The sequence below is a fragment of the Nycticebus coucang genome, chromosome 12 (genome assembly GCF_027406575.1).
Source record: "Nycticebus coucang isolate mNycCou1 chromosome 12, mNycCou1.pri, whole genome shotgun sequence".
Lineage (NCBI taxonomy): Eukaryota > Metazoa > Chordata > Mammalia > Primates > Lorisidae > Nycticebus > Nycticebus coucang.
Window position 1 is genome coordinate 90,587,175 of NC_069791.1, and position 20,936 is coordinate 90,608,110.

At 41.5% G+C, this 20,936-nt stretch overlaps 1 protein-coding gene across 1 annotated transcript; it reads left to right on the forward strand.

Moving 5' to 3' along the window:
• Nucleotides 1-1,115: 1,115 nt before the first annotated feature.
• On the forward strand, nucleotides 1,116-19,454 carry CRYM (crystallin mu). The gene is made up of 8 exons (XM_053556154.1): nucleotides 1,116-1,384; nucleotides 1,865-2,006; nucleotides 3,766-3,828; nucleotides 9,622-9,723; nucleotides 11,497-11,680; nucleotides 16,542-16,663; nucleotides 17,291-17,375; nucleotides 19,131-19,454. The coding sequence occupies exons 1-8, from the start codon at nucleotides 1,215-1,217 to the stop codon at nucleotides 19,193-19,195; spliced, it is 933 nt and encodes a 310-aa protein (XP_053412129.1). The 5' UTR covers nucleotides 1,116-1,214; the 3' UTR covers nucleotides 19,196-19,454.
• Nucleotides 19,455-20,936: the final 1,482 nt, after the last annotated feature.

Here is a 20,936-nt window from a genome sequence, read left to right on the forward strand (position 1 = left end):
TGTGTAATTAAATGAGGTATTGCCCATAAAGTAGTAAAGATCAACAACCTGTTGCTGTTATCAATTTTGTAGTCATCATTACTATTTCAGACCTCGGTTTCACAAAACCCTTATCTAACCATTCAAAGCCAAAATCTCTTTCCTTCTTCCCCTCCTGCTTTTTTCTGCTCTCTTGTCTTTGAATTAGCAAAAGCACTTTTCCTATCCTTAATTTAACATAGGGTTGACTAAGGTAAGCCTTACATTGTTACCTACCTGTAGATACTGTCATACTTTCCCACCTCAAATAAAATCTCCTTGAAGAAAAGACCCTGCATTTTGGCTTTTTGTGTGATGGAAGCCATGTCTACTTGCCCTGGGAAATTCCCCCCTTTTTAAGATGAAGTTTAGTTAGGTTAGTTAGCCTGATTGAAAAACGTGCACTTAAAGTAATCAATAGCCAGGGATCTGGGGGTGGGAATAGGGGTGGGAGGGAGGCTAGGATAAGAGACTCCAGATGGGGACACAACTGAAAATAAAAAGAAAAAACTTTTTTATTTTAATTTTTTATTAAATCATAACTGTGTACATTAATGCATTTATGGGGTACAATGTGCTAATTTGATATACAATGTGGAAAGCTTACATCAAACTTGTTAACATAACCGACACCTCACTTATTTGTTGTGGTAAGACATTTATACTCTTAATAGTTTTAAAATGTACCATTGCATATGCACAATAGATTTCTTTTATCTATTTCCTAGCAGCAGGGAAATAATTTTAAGAAATAAGGAAGCCCCCTCCATTGACTGTTCCATCTTCCCTCTTATTTCCCAGGCTGGGACCACCAAGAGCGGCAAATATCGGAGTTGGTGGGGAGGAGGGGACCTAGCACCAAAACCCTCTACCAACACGTCTTGCCCAGGAATGTAGCCACACCTGATAACAGAGATTAAGAAAATGGACCCAAGAATACTAACTCCCAGCCTGCCTCCTCAACACCAATCGTGGGGAATCCGTCGCCGGAGAGGACCCATCTCACCCACCCTTAGGAGCTGGGGTGGGCGAAGAGGGGAGAAGCCAGGTCTGGGGGCGGGACGGTGTTGCTCCGCCCCTGGCGCCTGGGCGGTGACCGGCAGGTGGCACCGCGGCGCGGCGGGGCGCTGATATAGGGTGCAGCTAGTGGAACGTGGATTGCTGTGTGGGGCCGAGTTTAGGAGGCAGGAGGCGAGATGAGCCGGATGCCAGCGTTCCTGAGTGCGGCCGTGGTGCAGGACCACCTCCGCAGCTCCAGCCTTCTCATCCCGCCTCTGGAGACCGCCCTGGCCAACTTCTCCAGCGGCCCGGACGGAGGGGTCACGCAGCCCGTGCGCACCGTGGTGCCGGTGGCCAAACACAGGGGGTGAGTGGTAAAGAGTGGAAGCCACGAGCAGGACGAGCAGGAGAAGCTGGAAAGGAGGAAGAGGGGAGCAAGAAGGGAAGCGGTGGGAAAAGGGAAGAGACAGCTTGCTTAATCATTGCTAATAACACCTGCCGCTTACTGTGCGCTACCCACTGTGCCGTGTGAGCGCTTTACAGGTATAACACAACTCCCCACTTAGGTAGATATTAATGCCACCATTTTACTAGTGGAAAACTGAGAGTTGGGAAGGTTAAGTGACTTACCAAGCTTACGCAGAGCTGCGATATTTTTTCGATCTGAAGCCAGACTCTTGAACATACTGTGTATGCTGTCTGCGGGAAGGGCAGCGGGATAGAGGAACAGGAGAGGGCCAGTGGACAGTGACGGGGGAGGGAAAGGAAGGTGCATGTATAAGGGGACTTTGTAGAAGACCCTAGCGTTGATGGGAAAGTGTTGAAGCCACTCTCTCTCTTTTTGTAGCTTCCTGGGGGTCATGCCGGCCTACAGTGCAGCTGAGGATGCGCTGACCACCAAGTTGGTCACCTTCTACGAGGGCCTCAGCATCCCCTCACACCAGGCTACTGTGCTACTCTTTGAGCCGAGCAATGGCACCCTGATGGCGGTAAGCATCTCTGCATCCTTGGGTCCAGAGCTAGGCTCAGAAGTTAGTTCTGAGCAAGGGGGAGTTTTGAATGTAACCCCATGTGCCCCTCTACGAGTGGCTGGATACCAGCAACAGTAAGGATATTTGTAATCATTTATCTGTTTCTAGGACTACGTGAGGATGCAGCTCCAGCATGTACTGCTGCTTTAAGCATGAATATATGTCACTCTTGTATATGTCCTTATCTTATAGTCGGTTACCCCCTATACACTGCTTGAACTAAATGATTACCAAGGGAAGTTAATTGCTGAGTCCTTAATATGGAAAGGTGTTCTATGATCCCTTGGAGTCTTTTCTGAGGGCTTACCAGTGACCTGTTTTAACCTCTAATCATAGTATCAAAAAGTGGCAGTGCCTCACATTTATTGAGCTCTTTTGATGTGTCAACTACTGTTCTAAACACTTCACGTGTATTAACCCTCTTAATACTTAGAGCCACTCTATGAGGTGGGTACATAATTACTCCCACTTTACAGATGAGGAAACTCAGTCATAGAGCAACTAAGGCCCAACTTACCCAAGTTTATGTAGCTAATGAGTAGCACAGCTGAACTTCAGAGCTGCTCAGCTTGAGTCCATGACCTATGCTCCTTTTAAGACAATGCTTCACTGCCTCTTTAACTGCTACTGATTGGGAGCTTTTTTTGTGCCAAGCAGGAGATACCAATCACATTCAATTCTGAAAAATTTCTCTGTGGATGTTTTTATTACCTCCCCTTCTCCCCAGTTTCTGTTGAAGTCCCTGAGGCTCAGTAGTATAGCCACTTTGCTTGAGGTCACACAAAAGTCCTAGGTCTGTCTGACTATAGTATTTACACTCTTAACTCTTGTGGCCTGTGTGCTCCAACGAGCTGGCTCCTAGACTATCCTTCCTTCCCCCTGAATTTCTAGCCCGTCAAGGAATCTTGCTGTGCATTATTCCTCTGAGAAGAGTATCTAGCTCTCCCCAAACTATATGCATCCAGTGAAGCCTACAAATGTGGAGCTTTGAAACTCTATGACAACTGAATCTTCCCAGTAGCTAGGTGATTCAGTTCATCTGTAAAGTGAGAATTATGATGCCAACTATGGAAGACAAGCTGAAATGAATATGCGTAACCTATAAATGGGAACAGTGCAAAGAGTGGCTGTTATTATTAGCCAGGCATAATTGTCAACCCTCTCTGTGCACCAGAATCATGTGGGGAACTTTCAAAAACAAGGCTGTCTGGGTCATACCCCTAAAGACTCAGGTTCTGTTAATCTAAGGGTGATGTCTGTATCTTCACAAATCTTCCCAAATGTGCAGCAGGAGTTCAGAACCCCTATGCTAAAGTTTCATGGCCCTTGTCCAGATGTCAAATGGAGATCTTATCCCCCAAACTCCTACTTAATTTGGTGTTTTAAGAATCCCAGAGCAAGAAAAGAAAATAAGCAGTTCTTACAGGATCATTATGAGCTAGATGCTTCCAGATGTGCCAAAATATTTAATCCTCACAATAGCCCTCTGTATACTGGTATTGTTTTTATTTTTACAGGTGAAGAAGACAGTGCTTATACACTAAACTGTTCAAAGTTGTGTATCTTGTAAGTGAGGGAATTGGACCCAGGTCTGACACCAAACACATGCTCTTTGTAGAGTACTATAACACTTCCTAGGTCTACTCTTTTAGAAACATCTCTCAGTTTAAAAGTGGATAGGAGTGTCTCATACTCACTGTCTCTCTTTATCCCCAAGGTCATGGATGGAAATGTCATAACTGCAAAGAGAACGGCTGCAGTATCTGCCATTGCCACCAAGGTAAGATTAGTGTTGGCAGTACTATTAACATGAGCTGATGGGTAAGGTTAGGTGTCTCAGTCTTAAAAGACTAACAAGTGAGGAACTTCTTTTGGTCTTCCATGGGACATAGCTGGAAGTCCATATGCTAAATAAGATATCAGGTTAGCACAGTTATTCACAAAATTATTAGCATGACCAGATTCTATGTACCTTACATGCTTGATTCTTGATCTTCCCATCAACCATGCAAAGTAGATAGGATTATCTCCATTAGGAACCTCCATTAGAAAGGTTAAAATTTGACCTCTTTGCCTCCAGGACTGCTTTCTTATCTCTGTACTATACTGCTCCTGGTAGGACAGTATAGTTGCCCCACAGAACAGAGCTAGTATTGCATAAGAAGCAGAGGGTGAGCTGCAAAGATCTAAGCCAGAGTCCTATATTCATTAGATTAGTATCGACTGAGTGCCTATCATGTATTAGGCATTGTTCTAACTGTTGGATACGAGGCCAGACATAGTAGTTCATACCTATAATCCTAGCACTCTGGGAGGCTGAGATGGTGTATTGCTTGAGCTCAGGAGTTGGAGATCAGCCTGAGAAAGAGCAAGACCAGTCTCTAAAAAATAGCCAGGCATTGTGGTGGGCACCTATTGAAGCTGAGGCAAGCAACTGATTGAAGCTGAGGCAAGAGCCCAAAAAATAGCCAGGTATTATGATGGGCACCTATTGAAGCTGGGGCAAGCAACTGATTGAAGGTGAGGCTTGAGCCCAAGAGTTTGAGGTTGCTGTGAGCTATGATGCCACGGCACTCTATCCAGGGTGACAGTGAGACTCTGTCTCAAAATAAATAAATAAAAATAAAAACAAAATAAAAATTTAAAAAATAAAGTTAGGTATGGAAAATCAGTATGTGAATAAAGAAATAAATGTTGGATACAGCAGTGAACGAAACAGAGCGGCACACACAGGGTGGTATAAATAAAAATAAAAACTGAAACACAGAGTATGATTTGCTAAAAAAAACCTTGAGTTTAATAATGTAGTAAATAATAATTAGTAATTGATAAAAATAATAAATATTAATTACATGGATTTAACATAATTTGGTAATTGTGTGAGATTATGCAAATTATAAAATTAATTTAGAGATTGCTAAGAAAATTAAAATGACCACCAAAAAAATCAATCACATAGTATGTTAGAAAAATGAAAATAAAGCAGAATGGTGAGTATTGGAGGGAGTGAGAGAGGGTATGACATCTAGAAATATCCAGGAATGACCTCACTGAAAAGGTGACATCTGAGTAAAAATTGAAAGTGGTAAGTGAGCCACATAAAAATGTGGAGAAATATGGCAGACAGAGGAAATGGTGGGGCTGATCATGTTCCTAAGCAATATTGAGGCATCCTATAAGAAAACAGTATTTTTAGAGGTTAGAGTTAAGAAGTAGAGGTTTACAAAGCAGGCTTCCATGGAAACATTTGGAGTCTGGAATCTTTCACATTAAATGGAGAATACAAGGTCTTGGAACACAGTTTTTTCTAAGCATAAAGGAAATGTGATAACCAAGGAAAAGGTTGGAGCAGCAAAGACCAGGAGTTCAGATTGTATGTTAAGGTTTTCTATATTTATGAGGGGGAGGGAAGAATGTAAAGATTAATCTGGTAATTGTATAGGGAGCAGATTAGATAATCCACCTTGTTGAACTGGTTTTCAATCATATCCAGACCTAAAGCAGATTGAAATAATCAAGAGATTCTTTGCTATGTTTACTGGTAATTTAGGAACAGAATGAGTCTTATAATATTGCCTGTTATTTGCAAAGGACTTTAGTCTTCTCCAAAATCATTTCCAATCCATTGCCTGAACTTTGGGTTTCTGTGATGAAAGCAGAGTAGGTATTACTGTCTTCATTTTGCATGGAAGGAAATGGAAACTAGGGTTTCCTCAAGTCATTCAACTACCCTGTTTCCCCGAAAATAAGACATCCTCCGAAAATAAGACCTACTTACAGGAAAGATAAGACGTCCCCTGAAAATAAGACTTAGCACATCTTTGGGAGCACACCTTAAAATAAGACACTGTCTTATTTTTGGGGAAACAGGGTAGGTACCTGCAGGTTCTTATGAGGATGTGTAGTCCATCTTGTTACAGATCAATAATTTCTAACACAAACTACATCACTTGGGGAATTATTTTTTAATTCAAATTCCCAGAACTACTAAATCAAAATCACTGAGAATGAGACCCAGAAAACTAGACTTAAGAAAAGAAGAAAAAAAAAAGAGTACATGGTTGATTCTGATAATAACCAAACTTGGAAACATACTGCTATAGACTTAGCCTTCAATAACACTGTACTTTGTTCCATTAACAAAATTCTCTACTCCCAGAAAAGTTAAGAAACCTTTGGGTTGACGCTTCAAAGTTGAGGCTGAAACTTACAGCTTTATTTCCAGGGGCTCAGATGGGCTATTTCAATAAGGAACAAAGGATCTATTTTGCTTTTTGCCTTAGAGAAAGTAGAATATTTTCTTGTTTACCACTTCTCTTTTCATGTAGGGCTTTGGGGGAGGATGAGAAGTACACCAAGCTCTGGGGTCTGATGGACACAATAACTTCTTTGTATTTGGGTTTGACATAACCTTAGCTAAGGACTCTATGATATGCTTTCTCAAAGTTACAGAATATATCAGGCTTTATCCCTGGCATGCATTGATTCAACAAATATTTGAGTGTCTACTAAGTACCAAGGCCCTGTGCTCCGCATGAAGCAAAAAATGGTGAGCAAACCAGATACAATGTCTGTCATCATGGAGCACAGGATCTAGTATAGTAATTTTCAGCTGGTCTGCCCCAGCACACTGGTGTGCCATGAGGGGATCTTAGGTGTGCTGCAAAAATTGTTAAAGATCATTAATTATTTTCAAAAGAAATTCAAAGCACAGTAAGTATATTCTTTTTATATATATTTTTTGATCAATATAATTTAAGGATGCCATGGAAGTTAACTATAGGTTCAAGTATGCCATGAGATAAAAAAGGTTGAGAAACACTGGCCTAGTGGCAGACATAAGAATGTAACCCAAAGATCATACCAATAAATGTGAAACTACAACCCTAACAAATGCTAAGAGAGCGTAAAATGGGGAATCTTGATCTAATCTGTGAAATTTAGAAAGGCCTTTCCTATATAAGGGATATTGGAGCTGAGATTTGAAGGATAAAGGGAGCTGCTCATGAGAGGCAGGGGGCATTCTAGACAGAGGAAAAAAACTTGTGCAAAGGCCTAGTGTTTGCAAGGAAGCATGTGTGCTGGGGAAAACCAGAAGGCAATTGTAACTGGTAGGCAGGAAGGGCAAGGCAGAAAAGGATGAGGAGGGCTGGAAGAGATGGAAGGTTTGGACAGAACAAGACATTAACAAGTGGAAATGAAACAGACTTTCAAACTTGTGTTTAAAAGAGAAACCTAGCAGAGTCACATGCATGTTAATTACCTGCATGCTTATGGGAAAAGACTGAAGTGCTACTAATCTTATTACGATTTAATCTTATGAACATATATATCATTTAAAGAAAGAGAAATCCATTATACGTTATTACCAAGGCAACAAATTATCAAGTAAGGCAGTAAGACAACCAATCAGAATTAAATATTTACAGCTTGTTAATCCATTCCTGGGTTGGATTACAAACTGTGGTATATGTATACCATAGAATACTATTCAACCATTAAAAAAAATGGAGACTTTACATCCTTCATATTAACCTGGATGGAAGTGGAAGACATTATTCTTAGTAAAGCATCACAAGAATGGAAAAGCATGAATCCTATGTACTCAATTTTGATATGAGGACAATTAATGACAATTAAGGTCATGGTGGGGGTGGGGGAAGGCGAGAGCAGAGAGAGAAAGAAGGAGGGAGGGATGGGGAAAGGAAGAGCAGAGAGAGGGAAGGAGGGAGGGGGTGGGGCCTTGATGTGTGCCACACCTTTTGGAGGCAAGACACGATTGCAAGAGGGACTTTACCTAACAAATGCAATCAGTGTAACCTGGCTTATTGTACCCTCAATGAATCCCCAACAATAAAAAAAAAAAAAAAAAGAATTAAAGATTTACTTTTTGGAGATTGAAGGTTACTTTTACCAGATACTGTAATAATTAATGAAGTGCAAGTGCCTTTCCAAAAATAGATTCCTATTAACTAAAAAAAAAAAAAATTATAACAGTCAAGGAAAAAAATCACCTAATTCTGCTTATTGGATGGGAGCATAACATTGCTAGTTTGTGCATACTGTTATTTAGAACCCTTTCAGATCATAATCTTTAAACTATATTTTATGGCACAGAATGGTCTCTCTCTCCTTCTGTAGCTACAGGAGATATGATTAACTCCTGATATTTCAAAGACATCTTTCTGCTGGTAATTAATAGTTAAGAAAACTTTTCACTTAAAACTTTTCACTTCTAAGATTATACTCTAGAATTTTAGTAAATAGCATTATAAATAAGAACAGACCCAAGAAGCTCAATTTTTTTTTTTTTTTTTTACTAAATCATAGCTGTGTACATTAATGCAATCACGGGGTATAATGTGCTGGTTTGAGCTCTTTACAAGGGTACATGTGAAATTTACAAGGAGCTCAAATTTTACTAAATAAAATAGAGAAAAGGTAAAAGAGGGTCTTACTTAATACTATGATCTGAGGGGGAAGTAGTGTCTTTTCTTTATGCCAATAATGCTCAACTGAGCATGATTTTTGTAACCTGCCCCACAGATGTTTAGCAATGTATGGAGATTTTTTCATTGTCACAACTGGGGGCTTGGGGCAGAGGTAAGAAGTGGTACAGACATCTAAGAGATAGGGATCAGGGATACTGTTAAGCATCCTGTGATGCACAGAACAGCTCTCCTTCCCTAAGAAGAATTATCCAGCCCAAATGTCAGTAGTGCCAAGGTTAAGAAACCAAGTGGTACGTCTTGTAAGTCAGAGTGGGCATATACTAATTCTATGCAAATAAGACAGCTGCTGTCCTCATGGGGCTTAAAGACCAATACAGGAAAAAAAATCTATAAACAAATAAGTGCTGTGGCATGCTGCATTCTATCAAAGAGGTCAGAAAAACCTCACTGGTGTGGTGACACTTGGTTGAGTTGAACACAGAAGTGTACTGTCGAATACAGACACACATACACACTCAGGAGGTCCCACAAACACCAGCTTTACTTTCATCTTTAAAGGAAGACAGAAGCTCTGAAAGTATCAACAAAGAATGGGCCTAGCAAATACAGCTGAGAATTCAGGGAAGCAAGGACTCATGGGTTCCAGGTAGCTCTTCAAAAGTAGTTCAGGGCTCTGAAAAGTGGATGTTTCTCAGCACATACCTGAAATGGGGTAACACAGAAGAAAGAACATGGACTTTGGAGTATGAAAAATGTGGTTTTGGAGTCTCACTGTGCCCTTTAATAACCATGTAACTAAACAAGTTACTTAAACTCTCTGGAGCTCAATCTCCTCATCTTTAAGAGGAAAATAACATTGAAGTTTCTAGCTTATTGGGCCATTGTCTAGAGACTAAATAAGATCATGCTGGTAAAGCATTGGCATATATTAGGTGCTCAATAAAGGCTCCTCCTTCCCTGCCCACTGTATGAAAGGGACACTGAAACATAGAATGACATTTCCTTGACTGGCCCCAGAGCTGATGGTAGAGCAGAAGCCCCCTGGTATTCAAACCATATTTCTTTCTTACCCAACAGCTAGTGTCTCCCTTAACCTTTTCCACCTCATTTTTCTCAAATAGTTCTTGAAACCCCCAAGCAGTGAAGTGTTGTGCATCCTTGGGGCTGGGGTCCAGGCCTACAGCCATTATGAGGTCTTCGCAGAGCAGTTCTCCTTTAAGGAGGTAAGTCCAAGGGCAGGGTTGGCAGAGAAGAGGGAAGGGAGCCAGTGACCTGTCTGTACTCCTTTACCGCAGCACAGGTTATCCTGAAATAATTAGATTGTAAGTCTGATCTAACCATTCTTTTACTTTAATGACTTCCCCAGAAAACCTGACAGAGGTGTTGGGAGAGGGCAGGGAGTGGAAGATCTGATCATTTTTTTCCAGTTTCTCAGTTCACAGGGCATATGTATGGGAGCCTACATAGTTAGTTAAAAGATTCCATTATATCCATTGCATACATTTAGTTGTCCTTTTAGTCCCCCTCTCTGCTTTTCTTTGGAGAATCTTGGATTTTTTAAGTATTTAAGGTTATGGATCAAGGAACTGGGGATGAGGCCTTGAGACCAGGAGGCCACAGCACACTGCTCTGACAACCTACTCACTTTGGCTCATGCTTCCTCCTAGGAATCTTTGATACTATTTTTATTTTATGTATGCAAATGAAAAGGGTGGAATAGATTTAAAGTATGAACTTTTTATTATAAAAAATAATACCTTCCCATTAGGAAATTAACTGCAAGAAATAAAACAATAGAAAAATGCCCTTTTATCTGTTTTTAAAGACAAGTAGTAGATGTTTTCTATACTTCTCTCATAAGCTTTTCATAACACAGTTTAATCATGTTAGATATATACTGTTATATATCCTGTCTTCTCACTGAATATCATGTTCCAACATCATTGCTTTACCAGATTGTCTAATTTCTGTATATTATTTGCATAGGTTTCTATCAAGAAGGGCAACATGGTTAACCATTCGCTTATAACTGGGCAAAATGTATCATTTTTTACCTTGGTGGATGAACTTACTTAGACATAGAGTTTATTTCTATATTTTTTATACAATACAACCTCTTATAATTGACCACCTCCCTACATTGATCACTTCCTTAAGTTGAACTAATTTTCATAGACTAGACATGTACCACATATCTGGTACATATTAGTACAGGAGTCCTAGTTCTTTATGTTGACCATCTCTATATGTTGACCAGTTTGTGAGAGTCCTTTATGTGGTCACCTTACAGAGGCTCCCCTCTGTTTTCTTATGAGAGAGTCTTTAGGCCTTATTTTTGGTTGAAGGCTGACACCCCCTAACCCAAACATTGAAGCTGTTAAGCCAGAAAGCTCCTAGTTTCTGGTAAGGCCCAGGATACCCAACTCCCATTCTGCCCAGCACCTTCCAGAATTTTAACTGTAGGTACCACTCTTGACCTTGTGATTGGCTGAACCATTCACTTCAAACGCTTCTGATCTTTCATTCCCTACCTACTCTTGAGAGATCCATGCAAAGCACCATCATAACACCCACTACAACTCCTTTCCAGGATTTCCAAGATAAAATGTGACTTTGACACTGACCTTACCCGCAGGTGTGAAAATTAAGGTTGAATGAGGTGAAGTAATATCAATAGTGACAGTCCGGATTGGTTCTAACACTACCTGGCTCCAGAGCTTGATCTGCTAATCATTACACTATATAGTAGCTATTAAGCTATTTAATGTCCTGGCCTAGAACTAGAAACTTCCAGCCTTCTTTAAAGGGATCCAGCTAGCTATCTGTCCCAATTAATGCTGTATCTTTGATCAAATGTCAGTTTATTGTAGGGAATGATTTAAATAACCACAGCCCCAATCTTGGAGTGGTTTAACCTTCCCTTGGCATCCCTGGGCTTGGTGTAATAAGCAGCCCAAAAATTGATACTAATGTCCCTCTTGTTACCCTCAATGAAGGTGAGGATATGGAACCGCACCAGAGAAAATGCAGAGAAGTTTGCAAACACAGTGCAAGGGGAGGTACAGGTCTGTTCATCAGTCCAGGAGGCTGTGGCAGGTGCAGATGTGATCATCACAGTCACCATGGCAACAGAACCCATTTTATTTGGTGAATGGGTGAAGCCAGGGGCTCACATCAATGGTAAGTAGAATGGCTCCAAAAGCCATGGCTAGGTGATGGCCAGTCTTCTCCCTAGACTGGACATCTGCAAAACTAGTTTACTTATAATGCAGAATTCCCATTTTTTTTAAGGGCCCTGGAAACATGTGAGTCCTAAAATATGAAAAGGAAATTACAAACCTGAAACTAATATATATTTAATTAATTTGTGTTGCATAAAATATAACACGCCAGATGGTCAGTCACAGCTGAATTTTTTTTTCCATTGAGGCATTTTATTTTTCAGTATGTTTTATATCCCTAGAAAAGGAATCCCAGGATTTTCTCTCTTGTGTGTTTTCTTCTTGCTTCTTGCTTCTCGCTTCTTGCTGGTCCATGATGCCAGCTAACGTTATCTGAACAACGAAACCAAACTGGTGGGATGGGAGTAGATTATTCTGCCATTTTTCTAGATCTTTGAGTAATCTGGAACTGATCACTCCACATTTGTTTAACTTGCCTGTGAGTTTCACAACAATTTTCCCAGCTCTGTGATCATCGATGATTTTTTAACCATGCTTCATCATCAGTTAGAAACCTGACAGTGACTTTGGAGCATGGCCTTAGAAAAACCTGGTATTTGCCTCTCTTTTCAGTGTTGTTGATGCTCTTAGGAGCATCAGCCAGGACATTAATGTGCACCATTATGGTGGCATGAAAAGATGGTAGAGCACAGCTCAATTCTTAAATGTGATGTGGTTGAAATCACAAAGGCCAAATGAATCATTTGTTCTTAACAACACTTAGAATTATTAAAAAAAACTTTTCAAAAAAATTTCTGTACAAGGCCAGGCATGGTGGTTCACACCTGTAATCCCAGAACTCTGGGGGGTGGAGGCAGGTGGAGTACTTGAGCTCTCAAGTTCAAGACCAGCCTGAGCAAGAGTGAGACCTTATCTCTAAAAATAGTCAGGCACCTATAGTCCCAGCAAATCAGGAGGCTGAGGCAAGAAGATTGTTCAAGCCCAAGAGTTTGAAGTTGCTGTGAGCTGTAATGCCATGGGACTGTACTGAGGACAACAAAGTGAGACTCTGTCTAAAAAAAAAAAAAATTCAGTACAAAAGACATGTAATGTGACATGTGCATGGTTTTTAATATGTGTGATAGGATGAGGAGGAGGGAGAGAACTCTAAACATAAGGGAGCCTGGGCTTCTGAAGATCTTCAGATGGCCCTGAAGGTTATAGCAAAAGTTTATCTATATGTAATATATACTTACTATTCTAAATTCTTTAAATGTATTATGTCATTTAATCATTATAATCACCTTAGGAACTATTATTACCACAACTTCCATTTATTTTATTTATTTATTTTTTATTAAATCATAGCTGTGTACATTAATGCAATCATGGTGTATAATGTGCTGGTTTTATCTACAATTTGAAATATTTTCATCAAACAGGTTAACATAGCCTTTATGACATTTTCTTAGTTACTGTGTTAAAACATTTGTATTCTACATCTACATAACCCTTGTTAGATGCACTGTAGGTGTGGTCCCACCAATCACCATCCCTCCACACATCCACCCCCTCCCATTTTACAGGTGGGTAAACCAAGACGTGGAGAGATTAAGTAACTTTCCCAAAGTCAGATGTTCTTAATGGCAGAGCTGGCATCTGAACTGAGGCAATCTACCCACACAAAGCCCAAGCTCTTAAATTTAACACTTGATATCATCTTCCAATAAGAAGACTGGATTCTGGTGAACAGAGGATACCAAGACTAGAAAGATGGTATTGATGCCCCATGTTTTAGTGACAAGTATGTGGTGTGAACTCAGAACTAAGAGCTCTGCACATGCAGACAGATGAAAAGGCAAGTGCCTAAAAAAATGATTATCCATTCATTAACAAATGTTTATGGAATCTCTGCCACATACTAGGCACTGTTCGAGATGCTGGGGATGCCACAATAAACCAGGCACTCAAGGTTGCCGCTTTCCTGGTGGTTACATTTTAGTGAGAGGAGGTAGTGAATAAATAAGCATGAACTAGATCATTCTAGCTAAAAATGAGTCCTGAAGACACTGAGTGGAGATCCTGATAGTGGAAGTAAAGGTAGTAGAGGGAGGTACTTTCAAACAGAGTTATCTAAAGAAGATTTCTTAGGAGGTGATTCTTTAATTGTGACTTGAATAATAAGAAAGAGCCAATGCCAAGAGTTGAAGGAAAAGAATTCTAGTTAGAAGGAATAGAAAATGCAAAGGTCCTGAGGGTGGTAATGAACATGGCATGTTTAAGGAATGGGACAACATAAATTGAAGGTCTCCATCTGCATGAGGCTGCTGTTAGGATGCAGGTCCAGGAAGTAGGTAAAAGGTGACTTAGTTGGTAGGTAAAAGGTATGTCAAGGCTGGCTTTATCAATAATAAGATCATTTTTAGAAGGATTTGGAAAATCAAGAGGAACCAGTTTTTGCTAAAATGTTTTCCCAAGGACAGAAAATCTTCAATGAGACTGACTTGATTTTTTTTTTAGCCTAAAACACATTATCTCTCGGGTGGCGCCTGTGGCTCAGTGAGTAGGGCACTGGCCCCATATACCAAGGGTGGCGGGTTCAAACCCTAGCCCCGGCTGAACTGCAACCAAAAAATAGCCAGGCATTGTGGCGGGCACCTGTAGTCCCAGCTGCTCGGGAGGCTGAGGCAGGAGAATTTCTGAAGCCCAAGAGCTAGAGGTTGCTGTGAGTCCTGTGACATCATGGCACTCTACTGAAGGCAGTAAAGTGAGACTCTGTCTCTACAAAAAAAAAAAAAAAAAAAAAAAAAAACACATTATCTCACATTTTCTGTAGTTCAGGAGTCTGGGCCTAGGTTAGCTGGGCCTTCTGCCCCAAATTGTACAAAGATGAAATCAGGTATTATCAAGGCTGTGATCTCATGTGTTGCTCTTCTGGGACTGTGTGGTTGTGGCAGGATTCAGTTCCTTACATTGTAAGATGGAGGGAGCCCATTTTCTCTGGGCTACTCTCAGGTCTAAGAGACAACCCACATTTTTTTATCACGTGGACCCTCTGTCCTCAAGCTGGCAACAAAGAATCTCCCTCATGCTGGATCCCTCTCACACTTTGAATCTCCTTCTAGGAAGGGCTGGCTTGATTTTTAAGTCAAGACATTTCTTGTATTTCCCTGGCCTGAGGACAAAATAGGTTTATGTGTTCACAGAGGCACAAAATACACTTAAGAAAAGTGTATAACAAGCACAGACGATTAGGAAATGCCAACATCAGATTCTTCCTAGTTAACTGCTCAGCTGAGGGGCTGGCCCAATTCCGGACAACCCCATATTTCCTTCTTCCTGTCCCCAAGACCACACTGCAGCCAGCCTTCTGACCCTTACCCATTCTAGCGCCACTGAAGCCAGGCCAGAGCCTAGTCTGAGTCAGGCGTGTCCCTTTGCCTCTTGGCCCACCTCCGCCTGTCTGAGTGGCCTCATACAACCCTTTGAGAACTCACCCTCTTCATAGGCAATAGCTGTCTAGGAGAAATAGTGCAGTTAGGAGGGGAAGGCTGAGAAACTGAGGGTTTTTTCCCACCAGCTTATGATTTATTTACAAGCTTCATTAGCTAGTGCTTTTGTTCTATAGAATTCCCCACACAAGCAACCTTCAAGACAGACATTTTTACAACACTCTTTTTGCAAATTAGAGTGAGGGAGAATAGTAGGAGAAGAAAAAGTAAAGAAAACTGGACAGCTGTGCAAGAGGCATATAAATGCTGCCTTATATTTGTATAAGGTTTTAGAGGAATTTTCAAAGACTTTCTGGCCATGGGCTGGATCCAGCAGCAGACTTGTTTAGTTTGGAATACAGAGTGATCTAAAGATCAAGGCATAACATATGCAAATAGATTTCCTGCTTCTCTCTCTCTTTTTAAGAAAAAAAGGGAATATCTGGTAACAGTGGACCTCCATTCACACATGGCAGCAATTAGCTGGAATTGAAAAATGGTGACCATCCCCTTTGGAAGAGCCTGCTTGCTTCAGATCCAGCCCCTCTGACCAGCTTTGCTCCTTTTCATTACCTGTGTGGCCCTGTGGGCATTTGATTGCAGCTTGTGCATTATCCTGCATCCCAGTACCAAGACGCATGATGCTTTGGATTCATTGCTCTGGGGTCCTGGGCCCTGTAGAGGATGTGAAAGGTCAGAGCCAGAATGGAGCCAGTTTGCCTTTTATTGGGGCTTCTCCATGACCCTAACATTAGGCTCTTTTGTCATGAGTTAAGAGAGAAAGTAGCACGGAGATTAAGGAATGAAAATGATTAGATAGCAAGTTAACAGAAGGAAAGGAGTATGGGGTATGAACAATCTCCAAATGATTGTTTCAGGGATTTTGTGAGGAAGTTGTTGTTCTTGATAAGCAAAGAGGTGTGCTTGTTTTGATAGCACATATACTAAAAATTGAAATGATAAGCAAAGCGGTGTGGAAGCCATGGTGCTCTCTCAGACCTAGATTCATATACATACGTATATGTAAGCTAGACCAGGACCTTCGCTTCTCTGGGCCATTACCGGTGCATCTGTTGAGTGGGACTCAGACATCAAAGTGTACTTGTGAGGACCATTACTATTATGTATAAAACATTCACAGGAAGTAGACAATAAATGAATACTACATCATCTTAAAATCTTTTAGGAATGAGGTGGTGCATGAAATGGAAAGGAATTCTTAGTAAGTATTCAGCCTTACTGATCGAAAGGGGCCCAGCCTGGGGAATGAGGAAGTCTTCCAAATCAGAGTTCACAGGTGTCTTTTGTCAACCTCTCTCCCAGCCTTTGGCCCTTTAGCATTCCCTTGGGACTGTTTCTGGACTTAGGGTCTGTTTTGCTGTCTCTCAGCTATTGGAGCCAGCAGACCCGACTGGAGGGAGCTGGATGATGTGCTTATGAAGCAAGCTGTGCTGTATGTGGATTCCCGGGAGGCTGCCCTGAAGGAGTCTGGAGATGTCCTGCTGTCAGGGGTGAGCCTGGCTGCCCTTGCCTGGATCCCAGGGTTCCATTCACTTCTCCAGTTTGGAGTGCTCCACACCTCAGTCACCCCACTTCATTGTGGGGAAGGAGCTCCAAAATTTGTTACAATCCTTTTAAACCTCATTCCAAATAATATGGCCATTATGGTGGTGACATGTTTTCCTGTCCCCTTTGCCAAGAGGGAGAAGCTTGATGGATTTTTCCTTTGGGCTGTCATGTGACACAGGGATTGGGAAATGAATGGGAACCTGTCGCAGCCCAATATAGCCAGCACAATAGGACTGGTCATCTTTTTCTGTTGTAGTTAGGACACAGATGAAGGGGGCTGCTGAAATACATGTTCAGGTAAAAACTTGCCTGTTTCCTCACTGACATGGTGATCTAACAGGACAGAGCTACAGACAACTTGGATCTCTGCATTCACGGTATCACAAAACCCAGAAAGGATTTCAGGAGGCTGCATCCTTCCTGATATCATCCAATTTATAAATGATCTTTTTATTAAGTTTATCTCTCTTTTTATTAAGTTTATCCCTCATTCAGTTCAGGGACACTAGTCCTGGCTTCTGAGCCAACTTTAGCTTTATGCCTGGGTCAGTGTTATTTCTGTTTCACAGGCAGAGATCTTTGCTGAGCTGGGAGAAGTGTTGAAGGGAGTGAAGCCAGCCTACTGTGAAAAGACCACTGTGTTCAAGTCTTTGGGTAAGATCTATTGCTCCCTGGGCACAAACTCAACTAAAGCACAAGGCAGGTTCACCCATTAGTGAAAGAAGAATGAATCACCGGGCTCTATAGCTGAATCATTGTGAAATCCATTCAGGTCAATTATTTACATGTCTTAGTGTAGTGGTTAAGCCTGAACTCTGAAACTGAGCAGCCCTGGGCTGGAGTCCCTTCTTTGCCACCCTCCAGATGAGTGTCCCTGGGCAAGTGATCTGACCTCCCTGAGTCACAGTTTCCTCAACACCTGTTACCTTGAGTTGTGAGGATTAAGTGAGATGTGTGTGTAGATATAGATCTCACTGAAACTCAAAAGACGATAACCTTCAGAAGTTGGGGGCAATGGACAAAAAGGTTAAAAGACAGGGACCTTAAGGGAAATGGCAAAGAGACCCAACTCGAAAGAGATTCAGTCAGGAAGAACATCCCGAGATGTCTTTTTCCCTCCTTCCCTATTCCCCTCACTTGCTGCTTTGAGGAAGGCTTCCATGGGGAGACTCAAAGCACCTGGGTTGTATGGGGTACCTTGTAGAGGGCAGAAACCCAACAAAGGGTGGGCTCTTCAGGGTTTATTCTGCTCCTTGGCCCAGCACTCCCACTCTACTAGTTTTAAGGAAACAGAAGTACACGGGACAGAGATAATATTCAGCTGATACACCTAAAATATCGAAACATTGACACCTGCTTGCTTGGTAAGTAGTTCCTGCCCTGAACCCTCCAAAGTGCCCACTGTCCCTCTCTCAAGACCTTCTATACTTCATGATCTAGCAATGAAAAAGTTAATGCTTGACAGACCTGCATGTTCTGGCCATTCAGCATCCATGCCCTTGGTTAGCTTCCATACTTTGCTGGTGGTTAAATATTTTTAAAATCTCTCATGCTCTGAAAGACAGGCAAAGGTAAAATAGACTTTATCCAGAGCCTGCCTTGAAGACGTCACACCAATCCAGTTGTGTCTGAATGTTTCAGAGTTCATAGTGGATCAGGGGTCAGCCAGCTTAAACTTAAGGAGCCAAAAGTCTGCATTTTGCTTTCTTATTTTGGGGGACTTGTTTATTATCACATCTTTTCATCTAACAGATGCCTCTTAAGCACCTATTATATCTCTGTGGTGGGAGGGGTTAAAGTGTGTATCCAAATCTATAAGACAAAGGGGAGATGCTAAAGGATACAGGTCGAACTGGACCAGGGGTCAGCAAACCACAGCCTGCAGGCCAAACCCAGGGCCCACTGCTAGAAATGTATGGCCTATGAGCTACAAATGGTTTTTATATTTTCAAATGTATATTATGACACATGAAAATGACATGAAATTCAAAATTTAGTGCTTATAAAGTTTTACTAGAAAACAATCGGGTTCATTTATTTACCTGTTGTTTATGGGTACTTTTTCACTGTAAGGCCAGAGTTCACTAACTGTGACAGAGACCACATGGCCACAAACCCTGAAATATTTACTGTCTGCCCTTTTACAGAATGTTTGCTGACCCCTGAATTTGCCCTTGAAGGATACAAAATTTGTTCGATGGGCATTTCTTGCTTAGTACCACATTTCCTGCCTTCACCTACCCTTCAAAGACCATCTGAGCCTGAAATCCCCTCTGGGGATCAGTCCCTATTACCCTGCTGGGCATTAGCAGCACAGAAACGCATCAGAAAACTGCCAGTCTCGGGGCCTGGGTTGTTTCAGGGAGAGTTGTCCTGACAAAAGATGAACCAAATTTCTGTCCATTCCAGGAATGGCAATTGAAGACACAGTTGCTGCCAAACTAGTGTATGATGCCTGGTCATCTGGCAAATAGAACAGAAGAACTTTGTGTTGAGATGGATACTACAGCTCAATGGATATTGTCACCTAATTTCTAGATCAAACGAAGGAATCCAGTCCCTAGTGAACTATAGTTTTGTGCTTGTCATGTTTTACCTTCAACACTGAGATCCTCATTTATGCTTGTAGTCACAAAGCAAAACTAGGTAACCATTTCTTCTGTCATGCCAATTGCATTTCTTTCCCTTCTATGGCAGTACCTTTGGTATTTCCCTGAAATAAAGCATTTTCCACCTCTGCAGTGTTTGCTTTGGTAACCTCTGTTCCTCATGGCAAGGAAAGTGAAAGGGATCAAGTGCTTCCCTTTGCTCCTTGGCAAATATATACCCTTTTGTATCTGACTTCTTCTAATTAAAATTTAAAGAAAACAGTGGAGCTTCTATGTATAGGTCAGGACCCCTTTGATTACTAGTGGTGGAGACCACAACTCAAACCATGGGGTTGTATCCTGATAAACCCATCCTACATTGAAGTTACTATAAGCCGAAAATGCATTTAATACACCTATAAAAAAATCATAGCTTAGCCTAGCCTACCATAAATGTGCTTAGAATTCTTTCATTAGCCTACAGTTGAATGAAACTGTCTGGCAGCACAATGCACTATACATTATTGGCTATTTACCTTCATGCAAAGTATCTTGCCACTTTCTCCTCAATGCATATCACTTTCATACAAATGTAAAGTCAAAAACTTCATAATTCAAACTAACATTAAGTTAGAGCCCCTCTGTAGATAACTGAAGAGAATTTAATTGAAGGTGTAATTGAAGAGAATTTAACAAGCAGGCTATTTCGAAAGAAAGCCCTGGAGGTTAGCAATAGTAGTTCAAAGAGCAGTTAGTGGAACCCAACAAGAACTGGAGATGTAGCAGAGGGCCGCCAGGTGGAGGCTGTGGGGCTTCAATGATGGAAGACAGCTACTGCCTGACAAGGAAGTAACAGGAGGAATAAGTGCCCCAATCTCTCCTTTCTCCACGCTCTCGTCTCTTACTGATAACTCCTATTGGCCAAACCCAACCAGAAACCAGAGCAAGGGATACAGTCTCCAGAGGTCAACTGCCTGGGACACAGATCAGGGTGGAAAATAGTAGAAAGAAGTTTTAAAGGGGCAAACAGAAGATGTCCTGCATAGCTAGAAAAGTATTCAAGTCTGAGTAGGGGCAGAGAGAGAGGGTAAGTCTCCCCAATGAGGATAGCTGAACAGAGGAAGAGTTTTTCAGGCAGCGGGATGATAACTGTTAAAAGGTACAGGGATATGCAGGGCATGGAAGCTAAGAAATCTAGTATGGCTATAATTAGAAGACAGAGAGAGGAATGGTCAGAGATGAGACCAGAGGCTTGGAGGACCGAACAGGGCTCTCCAATCATGAAGGACTTGTGTGTGGTGAGAAGAGGCTGAAAAGCAATGGGGAAGTACAAGGTGACAAAAGGGGTTCTGCATGTTAAAAAGATTACTCAATCAGAATTGCGGAGAATGAGTGACAGAGGATACTTAAAACAATTCAGGTGATTGATGATGGAGGCATGAACCAAGAGGTGGTCTTACAGACACAGAGGAGGATTTAGGTTTAAAACATATTAAAAAGTTGAAAGGGCTTGATGACCAGTTGTGTGAAGAAAAAAAAAAAAAGGGAAAGGAGAAGCGTTGGGTTAAAGTTTCCATTTATGAAAAATGGATATTTAGGGCTGAGTGTCTCACTCTGGGCACCATCG